Source organism: Phyllostomus hastatus, unplaced genomic scaffold (genome assembly GCF_019186645.2).
Source record: "Phyllostomus hastatus isolate PE091 unplaced genomic scaffold, TTU_PhHast_1.1 phas_contig_432, whole genome shotgun sequence".
Classification (NCBI taxonomy): domain Eukaryota; kingdom Metazoa; phylum Chordata; class Mammalia; order Chiroptera; family Phyllostomidae; genus Phyllostomus; species Phyllostomus hastatus.
Genome location: NW_025333880.1, coordinates 2,630,213 through 2,651,455, shown reverse-complemented (window position 1 = coordinate 2,651,455; position 21,243 = coordinate 2,630,213). Strand labels below are relative to the sequence as shown.

Sequence of the window (21,243 nt, the reverse complement as noted above, 5' to 3'; positions counted from 1 at the left end):
GTGCATTGGTTAAAATATTTTTTAAAGGCCAAGACAGATTAGATTGTTCAATGTGTGCCTATGGATTCCCTGCTTGATGTTGATATCTAAGTAAAACCTTCATACATTAAAAAAAAAAAAAGGAAAAAAAACAGCCTGAATGACTTGCAAAGGGCAGAATTAACGAGGGTATATAATTTACCATTCTTACTTAAGCATGTAATTTAACTGTTAGGAATGGCACTGATTAAAAAACAGGGGAAGCAAGTTAAGACAGATACTAAGTTTTATCATTCTCACATAGTAATTAACTGGTCCTTTTGTTTTCACTAATGTTTTTAATACAGTATTAATTACTTTATTAAGTAACATTTATTCAAAGTCATAAGGGTGCTTCTAAGTTGGCCTTCCCTCCAATAACATTAATAAGTTACATTTATGTAACTTTTAATGATACATAGAGCAAGCACCTTGTAACTTACCCAACAATAGCTTCATCAGGCAGTGCACAGGCATCTTCCCAAAATGAGGAAAAACATTTTAGTCCCATGAATTCTTTATTATACCACATTCCCTGTGAACAGAAATTAGTTAAGTTACAAGAGAGGAAATGTTTAAGATTTTTAAGTTACAAGAGAGGGAAATTTTTGTTTGTATACAAAGACCATTGGACACACCAGGATAGGAAGATTAGAAAGTATTATTCTCTAGCTAAAGTGTAGGTGCAGAATTCTGTTTCCTATCCATAATGTTTTATGTTATCATTGTGGTTCTAAAACTATAATTCAGGTAGCTTTATCAGGGCTTTTCTTCTCTTACAATTTTTTTGGAATTACTAAAAATGACCAGGGCAGAATTTTTATACAACTTAAAAATTGTTCATTTTAAAAGCAACTCTTACCACTGAATAGAAAAACCCACTCATGCCCTGGCCCTGTGGCTCAGTGGCTTAGTGAATTGGAGTATCATCCCATATACCAAAAGGTTGCTGGTTTGATTCCTGGTCAGGGTGTGGATGGGAGGAGGCCTATCAATGTTTCTTTCTCTCTGTCTCTCTCTCGCTGCTATCAGTGGACATACCCTCAGGTGAAGATGAAAAAATATCTTTAAAACAAAAAAGAAAACCCAGCCATGACTCTTGCATCGAAATCAATCACTATAACATTTTTATTTTTTATTTCGAATTTATTTTTGTAGGCTTTCTATTTGTGTAACTGTGCATAATGAACATAGAATTTTGCATTCTGTTTTGCTCCTTACTTAATAATGTAAGACAAATATCTTCAACTTTTAAGTTGTGTAGAGAATGTCTAGTATCAACTGAGCAATCTCTGCTTTTCTTCTTTTCAGTGAAGGACAGCATAAATATACCAGATACCTTCACTATAACTCTTTTAGGGGGCCTGTAATTTTTTTGTTTTTTCAAAATTTTTAATTCTTTATTTAAATAAAATGTGACAATGATTCTGTTCCCCCTAAGAGTCAGCATTCATTTTGACAGACAATTTTGCTAAAATATTTGTTTTGATAACTTGAATTTGTCTCAGTTGATATACTAGGGAACAATTTGACCATAACACAGATTTTAATTTTGCTAATGCACAATTTTTGTTCATGAGAAACAGTAGATACACCCAGAAAACCGTACCTAGCTCAGTCAAGCCACACAGAAACACATAAAATACACACTTGAGACATCTAGCAGCTTACCTTAGTGTGAGCCAACAGCTGCCCATGTGTGCTGTTAGAAGAACTTCCCCTCTGATTTCAGATAACCCTCCTTCTCATACTTTACTTAGTGTGTAAAAATGAGAAGCATCAGTTTTAAAAGATGCTGTATATTTTGAAATATGTCAGATCTCTTGTTTTTGTACTAATATACAGAGAGATTTCAGATCTTTAACTGTCACTTGATTCTTTTTTTAAATATATTTTATTGATTATGCTATTACAGTTGTCCCATTTCCCCCCTTCATTCCCCTCCACCCTATATACCCTCTCCCACCCACATTCCCCCCTTTAGTTCATGTCCATGTGTCATACTTACAAGTTCTTCAGTTTCTACATTTCCCATACTATTCTTACCCTCCCCCTGTCTATTTCCTACCTACAATCTATGCTACTTATCCTCTGTACCTTTTCCCCCTCTCTCCTCCTCCCACTCCTGTGTTGCTAACCCTTTGTGTGATCTCCATTTCTGTGGTTCTGTTCCTGTTCTAGTTGTTTGCTTAGTTTCTTTTGGTTTTGCTTTAGGCGTGGTTGTTAATAATTGTGAGTTTGCTGTTCTTTTACTATACATTTTTTTAAATCTTCTTTTCTTAAATAAGTCTCTTTAACATTTCATAAAATAAGGGCTTGGTGATGATGAACTCCTTTAACTTGGCCTTATCTGGGAAGCAATTTATCTGTCCTTCCATTCTAAATGAAATCTTTGCTGGATAGAGTAATCTGGGATATAGGTCCTTGTCTTTCATGACTTGGAGTACTTCTTTCCAGACCCTTCTTGCCTGTAAGGCCTCTTTTGAGAAATCAGCTGACAGTGTGATGGGAACTCCTTTGTAGGTTACTGTCCCCTTATCTCTTGCTGCTTCTAGTACTCTCTCCTTCTTTTTTACCTTGGCTAATGTAATTATGATGTGCCTTGGTGTGTTTCTTCTTGGGTCCAACTTCTTTGGGACTCTCTGAGCTTCCTGGATTTCCTGGAAGTCTATTTCCTTTGCCAGAATGGGGAAGTTCGCCTTTATTATTTGTTCAAAGACGTGCTCAATTTGTTGCTGTTCCTCTTCCCCTTCTGGTACCCCTATAATTTGGATGTTGGAACGTTTAAAGATGTCCTGGAGGTTCCTAAGCTTCTCCTCGTTTTTTTGAACTCTTATTTCTCCATTCTTTCCTGTTTGGTTGTTTTCTTCCTTCTGGTCCACTCTATTGAGTCCCAGTTTCCTTCCCATCACTATTGGTTCCCTGTGCATTTTCCTTCATTTCTTTTGTGGTAACCTGCATTTTTTCATGTATTTTGCACCCAAAATCAACCAATTCTGTGAGCTTCCTGATCACCAGTGTTTTGAACTGTGCATCTGATAGGTTAGCTATCTCTTAGTCACTCAAAAGGATGAGTTCTGGGGTGCTGATTTGTGCTTCTGTTTGAGCCATCTCTCTCTCTCTCTTTTTTTTTTGGTCTGGTTGCTCCTGTTATGGTGAGGGGCGGAGCCTTAAGTGTTCACCAGGGCTGGGCACCCCAGTCGCTAGATTGTGGCATTGTAGTTGAGGGTGGGGTCGAGAGGGAACAATGACTGTAGCTCTGTTCTTGGTGGGACCTCAGTCCCTTCCCTGGAATCCTGGGTGGCGCACTCTGCCCTGCTCCACATTCGTGGCCTCACTCGGTCCACCAGCTGCCGCTTGCATACTCAGGGTCCACCCGCTGCGATGTTGCGCGCCCCAGATGCCTTAGGCGCTCCCAGTTGCCTTAAGCACCCAATTCTCCCTGTTCTCCGCGCGCCACGACCTGCGCCTGGCTGCTCCTCTCTGCCTCTCATACCAGTCTGGATAAACGGGTCTATTTCAACTTCTTGGCTGTCTGACTTCCTTTCAGATAAATTTTCTATCAGTCCTGGGTGTTATTCTGCCTCTAAATTGTTGTTGTTCCAATCTTGGTTGTGCCTGGAGGTACGATGCGTCCACCTATGCCTCCATCTTGCCGGAAGTCCTGTCACTTGATTCTTAATGTTCTTTCATGGGAAATTGAATAGACCCTATTTAAGTTTGGAAAGTAAATAATTAGCTTAGAAACATAACATACAAAAATATAAGATGTAATAAGTTAATTTTTTTCTAAATGGAAGTTTTTTATATAACCACCATTTTCAGATCAGTAGTTCCTGTTTGCATGCATGTTTAGAAAACCACTTATGCACAAGAAACTGTCTTAGTTTGCAGATCAGGGGTCAAACCAAAAAAAAAGAAAACCATCCAAATCCATGAAAGGTTAAGAAATTTCAGACTAAAGACCAAATGGTCTTTAAAATCTCCCAGTTTTATGGGCTGTTTGTGACCTTTTCTAAAGAAATCTGTTTCTTCTCAAGATCTTTTATGTCTATATTAGCACATTCTGTATTTTACCAAATGCTTACTATAGCTGTGGCTCTTCTGGTTAACAGATTGCGCAAATGGATATAAAAGTCACAAACGATAATTTGTGAGTAGCTGAGATGCTGGTACATTTTGTAGAATGAGTTTTTCTCTGGTGTATTATAAATTTTGTTCTATGTTGGAAATAACAGCCAAGATTTATAGTACTTATCATGTACCAGACACTATTCGAAGTACTTACCATATGTGTTAATTCAGTCATTATTGAATAATCTCAGGAGGGAAATGTTTTATCATCTCTATTTTACAGATGAGGAAACCAAGACACAGTGAAGTTTAATGACTTGTGTGAGATCAGACGGACATTACTAATTGATTTATTTTGTCAGCATATGTTGCTTTTCCTCATAGTAATATTAATTTGCCTGATATGGGTAGAATGTAGAGTATTTGGTTTACCGTTTGATTTAACTTAGTTTGATTTCAAGTGACTGGAAGTTACCAGTAATAGGATTTTATTTTTGTTTAACATGGGTTTTTTAAATAACTTTTATGTATGTGACCATAGATTTCATAGAGTCTATACAGCTATTTGTACTTCTTTTTAGCTACAATGCAGTGTCAGCCAATAATTTGTATTCTTGTGGTCTTGAAATATAACAAAATCTAAGTATCTTTGTAATCATGAAATAATTTATGTTGATAATATTTGGCATAATTATTTTTAAGTGAATTTTATCAGCAATCAGCAATTTATCTGAACATGTTATTCTATATTCTCTCTTTTTAAATAACTTTACTGAGATGTAATTCAAATATCAGAACATTAATTCTTTAAAAGTACACAATTTACCAGTTTATAATAACTGACAGTATTGTACAACTGTCACCACTGTCCAGTTCTACCCTCCCTTCTCAGCTCTTTGAAACTGTTACTCTGTCTTCATATGTTTGCCTGTGTTGGATAATTTCCATAAATGGAATCATACAATTTGTGGCCTTTGATCTGGCTTCTTTCATTTAGCGTAATGTTTTTAAGATTTATCCGTATTGCAATATGCATTGTGGGCATACCACAATGAATGATTAAACAAAATGATTTGTTTAATCATTCATCAGTTTATGGACAGTGGGTTGTTTCCATCTTTTGGTTAATATGAGTTACTAGAATACATAACAATAAGTTACGAACATTGATGTGTAAATTTTTGTGTGATCCCTATTTTTCATATTGCTTAGTTGAAGGTTTTTCTGAAGAAGCAAAGTGTATATTTCATGTTAAATATTTATTGAATAGTTTGGAGGTACAGGGATGGTTTGGCTACTGGAAGATGCATGTTAAAATAATAATGAGGAGTGTATAATTTTAGCTCTTCTTACCAAATACACTGGCCTAAATCTGGAAGTTTTTTTTTTTTCTCTGAATTTGTTTTGTTTAGGTCTCAAGTAGTGAAATTTGAGCAACTAGGTATATTTGATGAAATAACTATCATATTTGATCTCTTTAGGATAATCACTGTATTTAATATACAAGCCACAACCTGTATGATACAGGTATCATAATCAGTATGATAGACCCTAACTGGAAAAGCTGAAATTTTAGTGAGATATGTTTTAAGTTGTAACATTAGTATAAACATTTACAATGCAGACATTAAATTGGTGCTGTAGAAAATCATTAATTATATAGGAAAATTATTACCTATTTATGCTAAATGGGGAGAGGGAAAGCATATTACCAAAAATACGACATTAAAACAGAGTCTCACATAACATATATAAAGTGTTCTTAACTTGAAATCTATTGATGAACTGTGAAAATTCTATGTCAAATAATATATAATGTTCATCTGGAAGAAGAGCTGTATTTTTTTTTTAAAGATTTTATTTATTTATTATTTTTAGAGAGGGAAGGGAGGGAGGGGGTAGAGAGAGACAGAGAGAGAGAAACATCAATGTGCAGTTGCTAGGGGTTATGGCCTGCAACCCAGAAATGTACCCTGGCTGGGAATCGAACCTGGGACACTTTGGTTCCCAGCCCGCGCTCAATCCACTGAGCTATGCCAGCCAGGGCTAGAAGAGCTGTATTTTTTAATCAGATTTTCAAAGGAATCTGTGACCCGAAAAGTTAAAGAACTGATATGTTATAGTAAAATATATTGGTGGTTATCTCTAGGTTGGTGGAATTACTAGACATACTGATTTATATTTTTTGTTTTTCATATTAAACATATATCACAATTTTAATAACGATTCCAAGGGTTGATTTTGATCTTTGGTTGTTGCTCTGTGCCTGTATGTGGCAGGGGGCAGTGGGGAGAAGACCTGAGCTGAGGAAGGTCTGTTTTAAGGAACTGAGGGAGCAGTGGTGGGGAGGAAGGCAGTGAAACATTAGAAATATGAAGGCCAGTCATGGACTTGTTACTTAGGAATTTCATGCTTCATCTAACACTTCTAAATATTTGATATTCATTCTAAAAGTAGGATTTTACTCATGAATCTTGTATTTCTTCTAATTGCTAAGCTTTAAAATATCTATTTTAGTGGAAAATTCCTCTAGCTGTAATCTCATAATGCTGTCAATCTTGTTCTCATGATAGTTTTAGAATAGTGTTTCATTCCCCCACAGCACCTCCTGGTCTTTCCACAGAAGATGTGAAAATTCCCAGGGGAAACACTTTCAGTAAATGGTAGTATTTATCTTTAATGTTACTATTTATTCTTTTCCCCCTTCTGAACTTTATGGTTAATATTTTTTGTAGCTAAAGGCAGAGGGGACATTGTTTTTGGAATCATATTACAGATTTGTGTTAACATTCCTGAGTAGAATGTTACAAACTATTTGGAGTTAATGAAACAATCTTTTATTCTCACTATTTTGTATTGTACATATGTGACCCTCAAAATAGGTTAAAAACATTTCTTTTTCTAGAATAAACAAAGCTAAATTTGGCAATTTAGCAATAAGATGAAGTAACCCAATCATTCACAAGTCTGACAGCATTCCTTTCAAACCTAATCTGAGTGAGAATAAAGTACTGATTTTGTTTTTCAATAATTAACTTTGTTTTTAATTTGTATAATATATCATTAATGTATCAACAACCTTAATGTGAAGTATTTTAAGAATTGTTAATAGGTTAAACTTTTAAAAATACTGTTTTAAACTTGTATCAAGCAGATACAGTGCTCTTAAGAGAGAGCCATATTTTTGGGTTTTTGTTGTTTGCCCTTATCAGCGTGGTAGTTTTCTATTTGAATAACCTTGTGGTTGGTGCATATAATAAGATTCTTTTTTTTAAGTGAAAAGAGATCATTTAAAATTATTTTAATGCTCTTATGTGATGTAGTTTCAGTGATACATTAACCTCTGGATTTTCTTCCTACTATTTTGTTGGAATTTCCCAGTCCTACTTGTAGTTGTTCCTTTCCTGTACTTGTTCTTGATGTTGGTGTTAGCTCTCTTAGACTTTATTCTCGTTTGTATAGCTTTGTACATTACATTTTCATTAGGTTTATACATTGTTTAATAGTAGCATAGCATACCATTGAGTACCAAAATTTATTGAATAGTCCATTTGTATTACACATGTAGATTTTTTCAGTTTTTTATTTAAAATACTTTAATATCTTTATTGCTGAATAATTGTACACAGTCTTGAGTATTTCTTAAGGATACCTTCAATATTGACCAGTTTTGTTGTTGGAAACAAGTAAAATGAATTTATTCTCTTTTTGTTCTGTGTATTTCTGCCAGAACTGTCCTTCACTACAGTGACTTCAGTTACTATCTATAAATATGCTGGTGGTTTCAAATCATTAGCTGTATTCCTGTATAACTAACAACTTTTAAATATCTACTTTTAGATATCACAGAGGTATCCTAAACTCAGCATATTCAAAAGTACACTTGTGAAACTTGGTGTATTTCATTAATTGGTATTCAAATATCCACTCTTGCTGAAGCCAGAAATGTGGATGTTGGTTATGACCCCCCTTTTTTTCCATTACTGCACATCTAGTCATTTACCCCGATTTGTTGAGTGTACCTCCTGTGTATCTCCAGTGCCAACACACCAATCCAAGACACCATCATTTCTCACACATGTGATAACAGTAGCCTTCAAATTGGCCTTCCTGTCTCCAGTTTGCTCATCTCCAGTGCATTTTGTTAAAATGATTGTCGCTTTTCTTGCTTTAATGCCTTCCCCTGACCTTTAAATAGTATCTGCACTAGTCTCCAAGGTAGGATAATGCATGAGATAATGTATAAAGCTTCTACTTAGAAATACATTTATCATGTATAAAATTTCTATTTATATTTACCATTTAATCTAAAAAAGACCACTAAGACATTTATACTTAATAGCTAGTACTGTGTACCAAGTAGCTACTCATTACATTGCTTTGTATGTCAGGTGGCCATTTGGTTCAGGAGGTGTCCTGAGAGAAGCATGCTTTGTTCTCTTTCTGAATGTTGCACAGTACTGTGATGTATTTGAATGTTTAAATAGATTTATGAATTATCTAGTGTAATATTCAGAAAATTAGTAAGTTTGGGGGGAATTTAAGGAGACACTCAAACCAAGTATATAAGGACAAAGGTGATCACATGGTTGTTCAGCTGGCAAGATACACAAAATCAGATCTGTCTTTAAAAATTAGCAGAAAATCTTTGTGCTGCTTATTTTGGAATTCTTAGTGAAACTTCAAAAAGATTAAATTCTTATTGTGAGGCATCTCTTTCTGCTAGCATAGCCATAAAAACTAAATATGTAACCCTGGCCAGTGTGGCTTAGTTGGTTGGAGTGCCGTCTTACAACCAAAAGGTCGGGTTCTCTGCCTGGTCAGGGCATATACCTATAGGGGTTGGGGGTTTGATCTTCAGTCTGGGCACATATGGGAAGGCAACCAGTCGATACTTCTCTCTCACATCAGTGTTTCTCTCTGTCCCTTCCTCCCTCTCTTCCTCTCTCTCCAAAAGCAGTGGGAAATTGTCCTTGGGTGAGGGTTAAAAAAAAATCAAATACACAAATTGATCTTAGAACTAGCTCTTTGAATCTCTGTGACAAAGTATTAAAATAAAATCCTAAAAAATGATGAAGCATATTGTGTTATACTTGCATTAAAAATGTTATATTCAAGTCCTGGTTTAGTAGCTCAGTTGGTTCGAGTGTGGACCTGATATTTCAAATGTGCACGTTCCATTCCCCAGTCAGACCACATACAAGAATTAACTAATGAGTGCATGAATAAGTGGAACAACAAAATTGATGGTTTCTCTCCTTCTCTCTCTGTCTCCTCCTCTCTCCTTTCCTTCCTCCTTTCCTTTTTCTCTCTCTAAAATCAATAAATAAAAATTAAAAACAAAATGTTACAGTCAATTTTTTGTGAAAACAAAAATTTTGTGCCATAAATAATTAAAACAAACTTTAAATTATTTTCATCTCTTTATGTTCTGTTTTTTATGGTACAGAGAATGTTTATTATTTTAATATTATATTATAAATCATTGATTTGTATATAATGTATACTATGTATATATTGTATGATAATGTATATATTATGCAATATATAACTATATATAATATGGTTAATATTGCAAATGATGTAAGAATAAACACACAACATGAAGATGTGATGAATAAATTTTGGAGACCATCAGTTTAAATTCTTTCATAAAATAACTTTTGGGTTTCCTGCTTAATTTTCAGTGTCATGTCATATAACTTCTGTTTCTCAAATGGGCCACATATTCTTTATTTTTAGATATTTACACATTCTTATTTCTCTTCTGAGTTTAAACATTCTCGAACATCAGTGCTCAATGTGTGGTCCTTGAACTATTTAGTCATTACCAATCCATAACTAGGTAAGAACTCAAAAGTAAATATTTAGAAGTTTCAATTATATTTTGATGTTATCATCACATCTAACTGTATGATCAGTGGACTCTCTTCTAACAGGATATTGACTAGTCCAACTACAAGTGCCATGGTGCATGTGCAGTTTTTAAAAATTTAATTTTTAGAGCCATTTAAGGCTCACACAAAACTGAGGGGAAGGTGTAAAGATTTCCCACATACCCCTTGCCTCCACACATGCATAACCTTCCCCATCATCAACATCCCCCACCAGAGAAGCACATTTTTTACAATTGATGGTCGTACATTGCCACATCATAACCCAAAGTCCATAGTTTACATTATATAGTTTACACAGTGTCACAACCCAGCTACTGGGTTGCCTCGCCCTGTTGAACACCAAAGGCTCTGCCCCTCACTACAAGACAGGCACATCAATAGGAAAAAAAATGGCCCAAATTAAAGAACAGATCAGAGCTCCAGAACAAATACAACTGAGGAACAAAGAGACAGCCAACCTATCAGATGCACAGTTCAAGACACTGGTGATCAGGATGCTCATAGAATTGGTTGAATTTGGTCACAAATTAGATGAAAAAATGAAGGCTATACTAAGTGAAAAAAGGAAAATGTACAGGGAACAAGTAGTGATGGGAAGGAAACTGGGACTCAATGGAGTGGACCAGAAGGAAGAAAGAAACACCCAATCAGAAAAGAATGAAGAAACAAGAATTCAAAAAAATGAGGAGAGGCTCAGGAACCTCCAGGACATCTTTAAACGTTCCAACATCCGAATTATAGGGGTACCAGAAGGGGAAGAGGAAGAGCAACAAGTGGGAAAGTTATTTGGTCAAATAATAAAGGCGAACTTCCCCATTCTGGCAAAGGAAATAGACTTCCAGGAAGTCCAGGAAGTTCAGAGAATCCCAAAGAAGTTGGACCCAAGGAAGAACACACCAAGGCACATCATAACTACATTATCCAAGATGAAAGATAAGGAAAGAATCTTAAAAGCAGCCAGAGAAAAGGAGACAGTTACCTACAAAGGGGTGCCCATTAGACTGTCAACTTACTCTTGGTGTTGTATGATCTATACAATTAGACAAATGTATAATGACATATATCCATCATTTTTTAGTCTCATACAGAGTAGCTTAACTGCCTTAAAAGTCCTCTGTGTGTCACCTGTATGGTCCCCCCCCCCAACCCAACCGCCACCAATCACCTCTCTTCTAACCTCTGGCGACTACTGATCTTTTTTACTCTCTCCATAGTTTTGTTTTTTTCTACCATGTCATGTAGTTGAGATCTGTGTCTTCTCCTTTTCTTAGTTAACTTGGGTAGGCACCTATTGATTTTCTTCAGCTTTTTAAAGAAGTAGCTTTTGGTTTCATTGATGTTCTGTATATTGGTTTTCTATTTTCATTAATTTCTGCTGTAATTGTTATTTTATTTTTTCTGCTTAATTTGGATTTAATGTGCTCTTTTCTAGTTTTCAAAGGTAGAAACTAAGAATATTGATTTTAGATATTTTTTTCCTAATACATGCATTCTGTGCTATAAATTTTCCTCTAAGTCCTACTTTTACTGCATCTCACAAATTTTAAGTTGTGGGTTCATTTTCATTTAGTTCAAAATATTTTTAAATTTCTCTTGAGATTCTTCTTTTATCCACATGGACTTTAGAAGTGTGTTGTTTAATCTCTACGTTATCTTAAGATTTCCCAGTTATCTTTCTGTTACTGATTTCTGGTTTAACTCTTATGGTCTGAGAGCAGACATTGTATGATTTCTATTCTTTAAAATTTGTGAAGACGTGTTTCATGGCACAGAATATGGTCTGTCTTGGTGAATGTACCATGTGAACTTGAGAAGAACGTGTATTCAGCTGTACATGTTATTTTTATGTTAGTCATTTGTAACTCAAAGTGTTTAAGAATTGAAGAAAATGTAAAGATTTATCACCTTAAAAATCTTGTGTTAGATTTAATTTGACTTATTCCTGTTTCATGAATAATTTTAAAATAAATATATAATAAATAAAACAAGCAAATAAAAGGTAAAAATACTTTATTTTCAACTTCTGCTTTTGTTAATAGTATTTTCTAAACCCAGGGAGTAAGTTTATATTTTTTACTTTTTATACTAAGATAAAACAAACTTTAATAGACATTTTTTGGTAAGTAAAGGTGTGCCTTTTCTGAATGTGACAGTAACAGTAAACCAAGTGATGATGATGAAAGTAATTTCAAAGAAATACAGAACAAAAGTTTGTGCTGGTTTTGTTGGGAAACATTATCGCTCCTATTTTGAGTTCAATTTTTAGCCATACTTGGTGGGGAAATGTTAAAACGATGTGGGTTATCGGCAGTGATGTACTGTCACTTAAACACTAAAATCATCAAAATTTAAGTGGCAATTATAATAGGTATGACATAAATATACCAAAAAAGCATTATTTGAACGAAGGAACATTACAGTTAAAAATCTAACAGAAGCAGATCTTCAGGATTTCATGTGATTAGTGCTTTGTAAATTTCTCTTAAAAATTTTTATTAGTAACGAATTCCTTTAGAGGGATTGAGCAAAAAGGAAAAAGGAGTCATGGGAATGGATAACAGTATGGTGATTGCTGTGGGTAGGGGGGACTAAGGGGGACTAAATGGTAATGTGAACTTCTTTTAAAGTTTCACTTCAGTTTGCTAACATTTAAAAACTACACACAAATGACAAGACAAAGGTAAATGATTGGAACTAACTACCAATAAAGGATTGAAGGCATTTTGAAAATCATCATTTTCTGTATTTGTGATAAAAGTTGAAAATCAATATCTTGAACTTGCTGAAATTGCTTAAAAATCTATTCCCATCAACATAGATCTGTGAAACTGGTTTCTCTGTTATGAATGCTGTTTAAACAAAACATGTAGTTTAGATATACCTTATCCCTTGTGAGCAGTGTAATCAACAGTCCAGACTAGTGTAGGTAAATTAACAAGACAGCCATCAGGAAGCCCTACCTCCTGGTATTTACACACCTTGTATGCAGTCCCCTTCCACATTACAAAGCAGGCTGATGTGATAGTATGTCGTTTCTGAGATTAGGTCAGAACAGATACTGCAGCGTCTGTGTTGGTTGCAATGCTGCTTTCTCTCTGGGAGACAGCTGCCACATGGTGAACAGCCTAATGGAGAGGCCCACATACTGAGGAAATGAGACTTCTGGCCACCAGCCAGTGAGAAACTGAGGCTCTTTGCCATCTGACTTGTGAGTAAGCTTACAGGCAAACCTTCAGGCCAGTCAAGCTAGGTTCAAGCCTTCAGATGATTTTAGTGCGATAGCCTGTTGTTGCCTATATGCATACTTCCAATGAAAATTATGCAATTTCATGTAATTCTTTTTTTCTAAGTATATTATTGGCATATGGGTCTGAATCTAATACAATATTTGGACTTGTATTTTGTATCACCTTTTTAATTTTTATTTGATCTTATAAAAGTTGGTTCATAATGCATTGGATTTTTTTTTAAAGAGAAAAGAGAAGCGATTCTTTACCACAGATAGTCTACATTAGGTCCCTGTCATATTACCCTACATTTATGTTATTGGGATTGTGTTGCTTTGTTATAATGGGTTATAGTCTCTATTATGTTGAAGGGCAGAGAATAAGTCTGTGTTTGCTTTTATATTTTTAGTACCCAGAACAGTGTCAGGTACTTAGCAGCTACCCAGTAGATATTGGTTAAAGAATTAACGAGTGCTTTTTGTTTTCTGAGTGAAATATTTTTTATTGTGTTGGAATAATTTAACTTCTGTAGTTATGAATAAGTTGATTACTATAACCATGTGTCCTCAGGTGAATGGTAATTGTTTATGGTGAATAAAAAATATTTTTGATGTTCTTCTTGCTGAGTATATTAAATGTATATATACACACATATATGTATTTTTATTTCCATAGCACAACTACTGCCTCTGAAGAAGAAATCTCAAGTAGATATCCCCGAACAGATAGAAGTGGGCTCAGCAGATATAATAGGGATACAAATGCTTCAGGTAATTTGGCCTCAAGTAGCACACTGGAAAAGAAAATTGAAGATCTTGAAAAGGTATGAAATATAAATTATTTAAGATATATAGAATTAATATACCATTTGGATTCCTTTTTTTGCTTACATAGCAGCTCAGAAAGAAAGTAAGTTGAAATTTGTAGTGGAGAGACAATGCCAAAAAAGGGGAAAGAATGAGGGCACTAATAGGAGATACCATTAGTGGTAATTGGTATTTCCAAATATATTCAAATAGCAGCTTTGAATCACTGTCTTAAGTCTGTTGTCTAGATGCATAGTGACTAGGCATTTTCTGATTTCCTTAGTGTTTTCCTGTATCCAGTTCTGTTGATGTTAAAACCTTTAGAAATAGAGCCAGTTCTTGTATTCTTTAGTATTTAATGGCTACTCCCATTCTTCCATGTGCTATCTTTAATATATTGAAAATAGCCTTTGTTTTTGAAACGGTTAGAAATCTCTTCTGGCAGATTTCTAACACACTGTGTGTGTGTTATCTGTATAGATTCTCATTTGTAGACTCTCTGGTTTCTGAGTTAGAGCCCAGAGCCACGTTTGGTGTTTGACACAATTTTCTTTAATTTTTAAATTAAATTTATTGGGGTGACATTGGCTAATAAGCACAGTGCAATGTACAGATCATGTTTTAAACCATTTTAAGAGTAAACCTGTTTAGTAATGTCTGAGAAAAACTCATGAATATTGGCATAAATTCATCAGGTTTGTTTTATAGACATTCAGCCTCTAAAATTGATAATGGTACTGAATTACTTTGTTGAAAATGTTTTGTTTTGATGAATTAAAATTATTACCTGTGAAGATAAAAAAAACATGTATAATAAAATGACAGCAAACTCACAATTATTAACAATCACACCTAAAGCAAAACCAAAAGAAACTAAGCAGACAACTAGAACAGGAACAGAACCACAGAAATGAAGATCACATGGAAGGTTAGCAACAGGGGAGTGGGAGGAGGAGAGAGGGGGAAAAGGTACAGAGAATAAGTAGCATAGGTGGTAGGCAGAAAATAGACAGTGGGAGGGCAAGAATAGTATCGGAAATGTAGAAGCTAAAGAACTTATGACACATGGACATGGACTAAAGGGGGGAATGTGGGTGGGAGAGGGTGTGGAGGGTAGAGAGGAGTGAAGGGGGAAATGGGACAACTGTAATAGCATAATCAATAATATATATTTTAAAAATTATTACCTGTGTATAAAGATTTTTAGTAGAGATTTAATTTTTAAAGTCATTTCTTTTTATAGTATTATCATTACTTTTAGTTCTGATCTGAGCTTTCAGAATAGTTTCTATAATTTAATTTTTTTAATTCTAAATTAAAACTTTAAGGAATACATAGTTCAGTAGTTTCAAGGGGATTCTTCAGGAAGGCTTTTGAAGTTCCACAAGGGTTTGGATCGACAGCAGTTGATGAATGAAGTCAGCTTGCTCGCTGTCTGTGGGAGTTGGTAGGAAAGAAGCCAAGTTCTGGGCAAGACCTTTTCAGTTCTGCTTCTGTTTTGCCCCCAAGGTGGCTGACCAAGCCCAAGGCTCTGGATTTTAAGTAAGATTTCTTTGAAAAAAAAGGGCTGCATCTTTTAAAAAAAAGAAAAAGCTTAAAAACCAGCAATCTATTTCATTTCCTTTGTTTTATCCATTGTCAGTTAACTAGCAGAGCTGGAGATAAAACTGAGAGCCATTATTTTTCTGTTTAGACTTTTCCATAGAGCTTTCTCCTTTTTTCTTTTTTGTAAAAAATTATTTATTTGCTTATTGAGTTTAGAAATTAATTTACTTTGCAGTTACGGTTGACATGCATTATTATATTAGTTTCAGGTGTACACCAAAGTACATTGCTTAAACTTCTTGTATGTTCAATAAATTTGAATTTTCTCCAACAGATATTATCCATTAAAAATATCTTAGGATTAATAGTGCTGATAAGCTTAGGAGGGGACTCCACTGAATATTACTATTTGTTAAAGACTTGTATAAACATAGATTTAATCAGAAACATAGTACCTTACAACTCTGTGTTCCTCTCCATCTTTGGTTCTTTTCTGGGATGGATATTTCCTTCCCTCATTAAATGACATAAGATAATTCATTGGAAATCTTCATATATTTAACATACTTCACCAAATTTGGCGGATGTATGCCACTTATGATTATAGATCACCAATTACTTTTCACTTAATAAACTTTGTAATTATATTTACCAGGAAGTATTAAGAGAAAGGCAAGAAAACTTAAGACTTGTGAGACTAATGCAAGATAAAGAGGAAATGATCGGAAAACTCAAAGAAGAAATTGATTTGTTAAATAGAGTGAGTATTTACACATTTCAGTTTCCTGGTTCCTTTTTCTTTCCTGATGATTGGATGAAAATATGTAACTATGAAGAAATTATTTAATTTCATTATTTAATTTTTTTAATGAGATAGTAATTTGTGGTAGTAAGAACCATCATTTTATTCTGTAATTGATTTCCTCTATTCATTTATCAGTTGTATTCACTTAATATTGTTCTTTTTGGAATGGACTGATAAATGGATTTACTTTGTGTTTTGTTAGTCTGGAGGTGAGGGGCAGCTTGGTCATTACTACACATGAAGAGCACAAAATTTGCTCAGTGAAGAACTACACAGCTACCTCCTGCCATTGGAAATTGCACATTTCTTTGTGTGTATCTTCACACTTTTTTCAATTGTCTATACGCATCCTCAACTTTCCCAGGGCCTTTCTAATGATTACTTGTAGGGTTTGTTCGTTTGTTTGTTTGTTTGTTTGTTTGCTGCTTTGCTTTTTTGCTTTTAGTCCTTGAATTTACTGCCTGCTTAAGAAGTAGATCTTAATAATGGTAGACCCTGCTTAGGTAAAGGTGATGAGAAGAGAATCCATAGTTTTGCTTTCTAGGAGACTTGACTTTAGATAAGACAGAGGAAGGAAATGTTTGCTTCAGGTAAAAAAGGAACAGATTTCTAATCCAATCTTAACTCTGTGAAAGAAGAGAAAATAGAGAGCCTTCATTACATGTAGAATGATAAAGATGTAAGGCATTAATGACAAGTTATAGATGAGGACATTGAAACTCAAGAGTTTAACTTGCTCCAGGTCATATGCAGGAATCACATATTCATCAACTGAGCTGTTATTTGACCTCAGGTATTCGGGAATCTTCATTCTAAATAAGGTCTTTCATCTTGTTTCAGAACACAGGCATTATCTATTGGCTCTGGACTATGATTTAATAAAATCTGCAACTATTTGTGGTGTTGATGCTGGCCTTAGGCACTGTGTACACTAAAGAGAATAATAAAACACCTGTGCTTACAGAATTTATAATCTAGTAATGATATATGATGTATTCTTTTATTTAATTCTAAATCTTAGGTAAATCTCAGTTATAGTAATTTTGGAAATCATGCATCTTTATTGTTGTTTTCGACAGATTAGTTTTTGAACATCATTCATTTAGCTTGTAAATGCAAATTCTGCTTTTTTACATTTTTAAATCATGTACCTAATTGTCCAAAGACAGTATACTAACTATATCAGAATGCTGCTATCCAATAACACACATAATGTATTGATTGCTCTGGTTAGTATTTTGAATTGCAAGGATAAATCCATAAATGTCTGCTTTTCAACCATCAGTAGTTTGCCTAGAAATGATGTTTCTTCTAAAGCTTGGGGTAGATGGTCTTTGTATTTACAGAATAACTGTATATAAGGTACTAGGATTAATAGAGGGAATATAGAGCTAGAATCACATAGCTTTAAAGTTGGAGAGTGATTACCTAGCTTAGTGGCTTTCAATTTTGTGAAGCTCTAAAACCTTTTACTTAAAATGTCACAGAGAAGCCTAACATGTAAATTGAACTAGGTCAACTCTATGCTCCAGATCTCCTTTTCTGTATGCCTCAGTTTTTTATCAGCTCCTCAGATTCTTACCCCACAATACGCACTTAGGAAAGATCACACAAGGTGGTAGGAGTATGTCCAGAATTTGTACCTGGATCTTTTTGATTGCTAATTAGGTACAAGATTACAATCTGAGTCCCTCAACCTCTTATTGCCCCCTTATGTATGGTTTTGAGAAAAGGGGAATTTATTTTTTAAAAAAATATTAAGTTATAATAAAAAATTGGAAGATTCACAATTAAAGAATTGTGATTTCTGGGTTCTCTTGAGAAACTGAAAGATCTGGCAAGGGTTGGCTTGTGTTACCATGGTAACAATGAGAAGGTGGTGAGTAGAGGATGCTCCCTTTAGAGGGGTATATTCTATCTAAACTTGTTTTCAGAACTTGTCCTCACCTCCAGATTAATTGCTTGCATGAATTAACTCTGAATGTGTATTTTTTGAAGTGTGTTAAGCACGTTTAAAGTATTTTAAAAACTAACATATTACCTTCCTTTTTGTTTCCTTAAGGACCTAGATGACATAGAAGATGAAAACGAACAACTAAAGCAGGAGAATAAAACTCTTTTGAAAGTTGTTGGTCAGCTAACAAGGTAGAAGATTCAAGGTTCAGTATGGAAAGTAATATTTTAAAACTACTGATCGAATGTTATGATTAATGCTAGGGCAATATTCCTGTGCTGCAATACATTAAGTATGTATATTTATTTCTGGAAAACAGTGGGTGTTTATTTTGAAAACATTTCTTTTTCATCATTAGTTTCAAAAGTATCTACTTTTGTTTTCACAAATAAGTAACATCTTTCAGTTTTAAAAATGATAGGTTATGCCTCTGGTTTTTTGTGGTATTCAAATAATATACGGTTTAAAGTCACAATCATTTGAATATATTTCAGCTATGGTGCTGAAATATAAAATGCTTTTTCTCCCTAAAGGAATATACATAGTCTTGGTTTACATGAATTCAAGTACTTTTGGGAGTTACCTGTAAATGCCTTATTACTGAAATGTGCAACCTTTTATGTGTAGTTGTGATTTACTCATAAAAGTTTTTGTCTGCTGTCATTTGTTCTTTCAACTTAATCTAAGCGATTTAGAGTAATATAGACTCTCATTATTTTGTAAAACAGCCATCTTTAAAATGGAAAGCTATTATAAAGTCACTTAATATCATGTTCTAGTTGGCTAAACATAAAATTTAAGAGATTACTTGAATTGTGCTATAGGAAATAAAAATGTACTATTTTGTATTTGAATATTGAAAAAATTGAAATTTAACTTCTGAAGAACATAGATTTGTAATTTTAATATAAAATTTCTTATGTAGGTACTACCTTTTGTAGGTTTATAAGTGAACATGGGATATTTAAAAAGTCATTTTATTCATCAAGCCTGGAGAGAATGTACGATTTTAGTGTAGAAGAAAAAAAAATTCACATTTTTAATTACCATATGCATTAAAATCAAAACCATAATATTTATGCACACTTAAAACATTTATCCTTACATTACAAAGAATACATAAACAGTACTAGTACTAAAATACTTTGCTTAATTTCTAACTTGGAGAATAACACTGACATAGTTGTTCTCATAAGAGAATTATTGCCCTACCTCAAATTTAGGAGATTTTCTTCTTAACATTGGATTTTTAAAAAACAGTTGTTTTGAAGAATTATATACATTTTCTTTTCTATTAATTACCATTAGTGTTTAGAGTTGTTTTATATTGAGTAAGGAAACCCCCTCCTTTAAAATAACATGTCTGCCTGATAGTTTGATTTCAAACAGTATACTGATACCCATTTATCCAGTTAATATACTCAGGTGGCTTGAACATAGTAAATGTATTTTGGGTACGCCACTGATTCTGTTTTCTTCATTTGCCAAGCCCCTTCATTATCCACTGTTAGAAAAATAGGAAGGGTGACACAATTGGATAAAATGTACAGTAAATGATAAAAATCAGATATTGAATTCTGAAACTCTCTGCAGTGACTTGGATTGCGTCCCCCACGTCCCCACCACTTTCCACTTTAGAAGTTTCAGCTTGGCTGATCATCAGAATCACTTGGGTTACTTAACAAGAATTTCCTGGCTGTAGTTTCTAGATGGGTTTAGATTGAGACCCTGGACAGAATTTTTAAAGCTCACCATCTGATGATTCTGATCATAACATAAGTTTGTAAACAGCTGCCATTACCTCTTTCCTTTTACACCTTCCATTGGAGACTCTGGAATTAACAAAATGCTAGCTACCAGCATTTTCCCTCTTTCAGATTATTTAATAACCTGGTATCTGGGGATGTTTTCATATGTTCATACATATTTACCAAGTTCAATGTTAGATTACCAAACTTGATGCAGTTGCAGAAATTGTGCATAAGGACATCCTTTTTGGAGACTATTACCCAGCATGGGATCGGTGATCTGCTACCCACATGTCAAGTTGTTGCCGGACCCAGTTACTACCTTTGGCTGAGAGGTACTCATCTCTTTCTAGTTGTCCTTAGGTAAAAATACCGATATTGCCTAGTTTCCCATCCATGCTTTGGATGTTGTGAGAATGCTGTCAATATCTAGCCTTAAAATGTTAGTGCTTGGTTTTTGGTAAAAAGTATCTTAAATTTTCTATTTAATCTACATGTAAGTAAATAAATATTCAATTTCCCCTTTTAAAATTATATCAGTTATTAATACTTTTAAAGACTGAGCTGTTTTAATTTTTTTCCTTTTCTTCAGTTTGTTGGAAACATTTCCCACACTGATCTTACATTTATATAATAGTACCTAGTGCAGATGCAGTACCTGGGAATTTAGGCAGAGCTTTCATAGGCAGTTCTTCCTTAAAGTATGAATTTTTTCACCTATAGATTTTTAGAGTGAATGTTAAAAAATAAAGTAGGATCTACTATAATATCCCTTTAAATTTATAAAAAATATTGAGATTTTTGAAAAGGTAGCTTAATACATGTGCACCACCTTAGAAAACTTGGCTATTGTCAAAGTGTTAGTATTTGTGAAATTATTAGTCCCGTTCAGAAATAATATTTCTTATATTTCCTGGGAATTTGTGTCATAATAAAGCATATCCAAAGTTATAATGTGTTTGATATTATTTTCAAAACAATAAGGTTATTAACTTTCAAATGGACATGACTTGCCTCCCTTATTTTTGATGTGCATTAACTTTGAGAATTGATGAAATAACCTAGACTTGTTATTTTGCTAGACTTGTTATTAATTTTATTGCACTGCAGTTACCTTTAGAGAGGAAAAGGAAGGTATTAGGGTGTGTATTTCTAAAGGAATTTACTAC

General features: G+C 34.0%; 1 protein-coding gene across 1 annotated transcript in view; it reads left to right on the top strand.

Moving 5' to 3' along the window:
- The window catches only part of PAWR (pro-apoptotic WT1 regulator), a 119,984-nt gene extending 98,959 nt beyond the window's left edge, over positions 1–21,025 (top strand). The window contains exons 5-7 of the mRNA XM_045844977.1: positions 13,892–14,039; positions 16,223–16,327; positions 18,435–21,025. Of these exons, the coding sequence (XP_045700933.1) occupies positions 13,892–14,039; positions 16,223–16,327; positions 18,435–18,521 (340 nt within the window). The 3' untranslated portion in view covers positions 18,522–21,025. The remainder of the gene's footprint in view (positions 1–13,891; positions 14,040–16,222; positions 16,328–18,434) is intronic.
- The last annotated feature ends 218 nt before the right edge of the window (positions 21,026–21,243 follow it).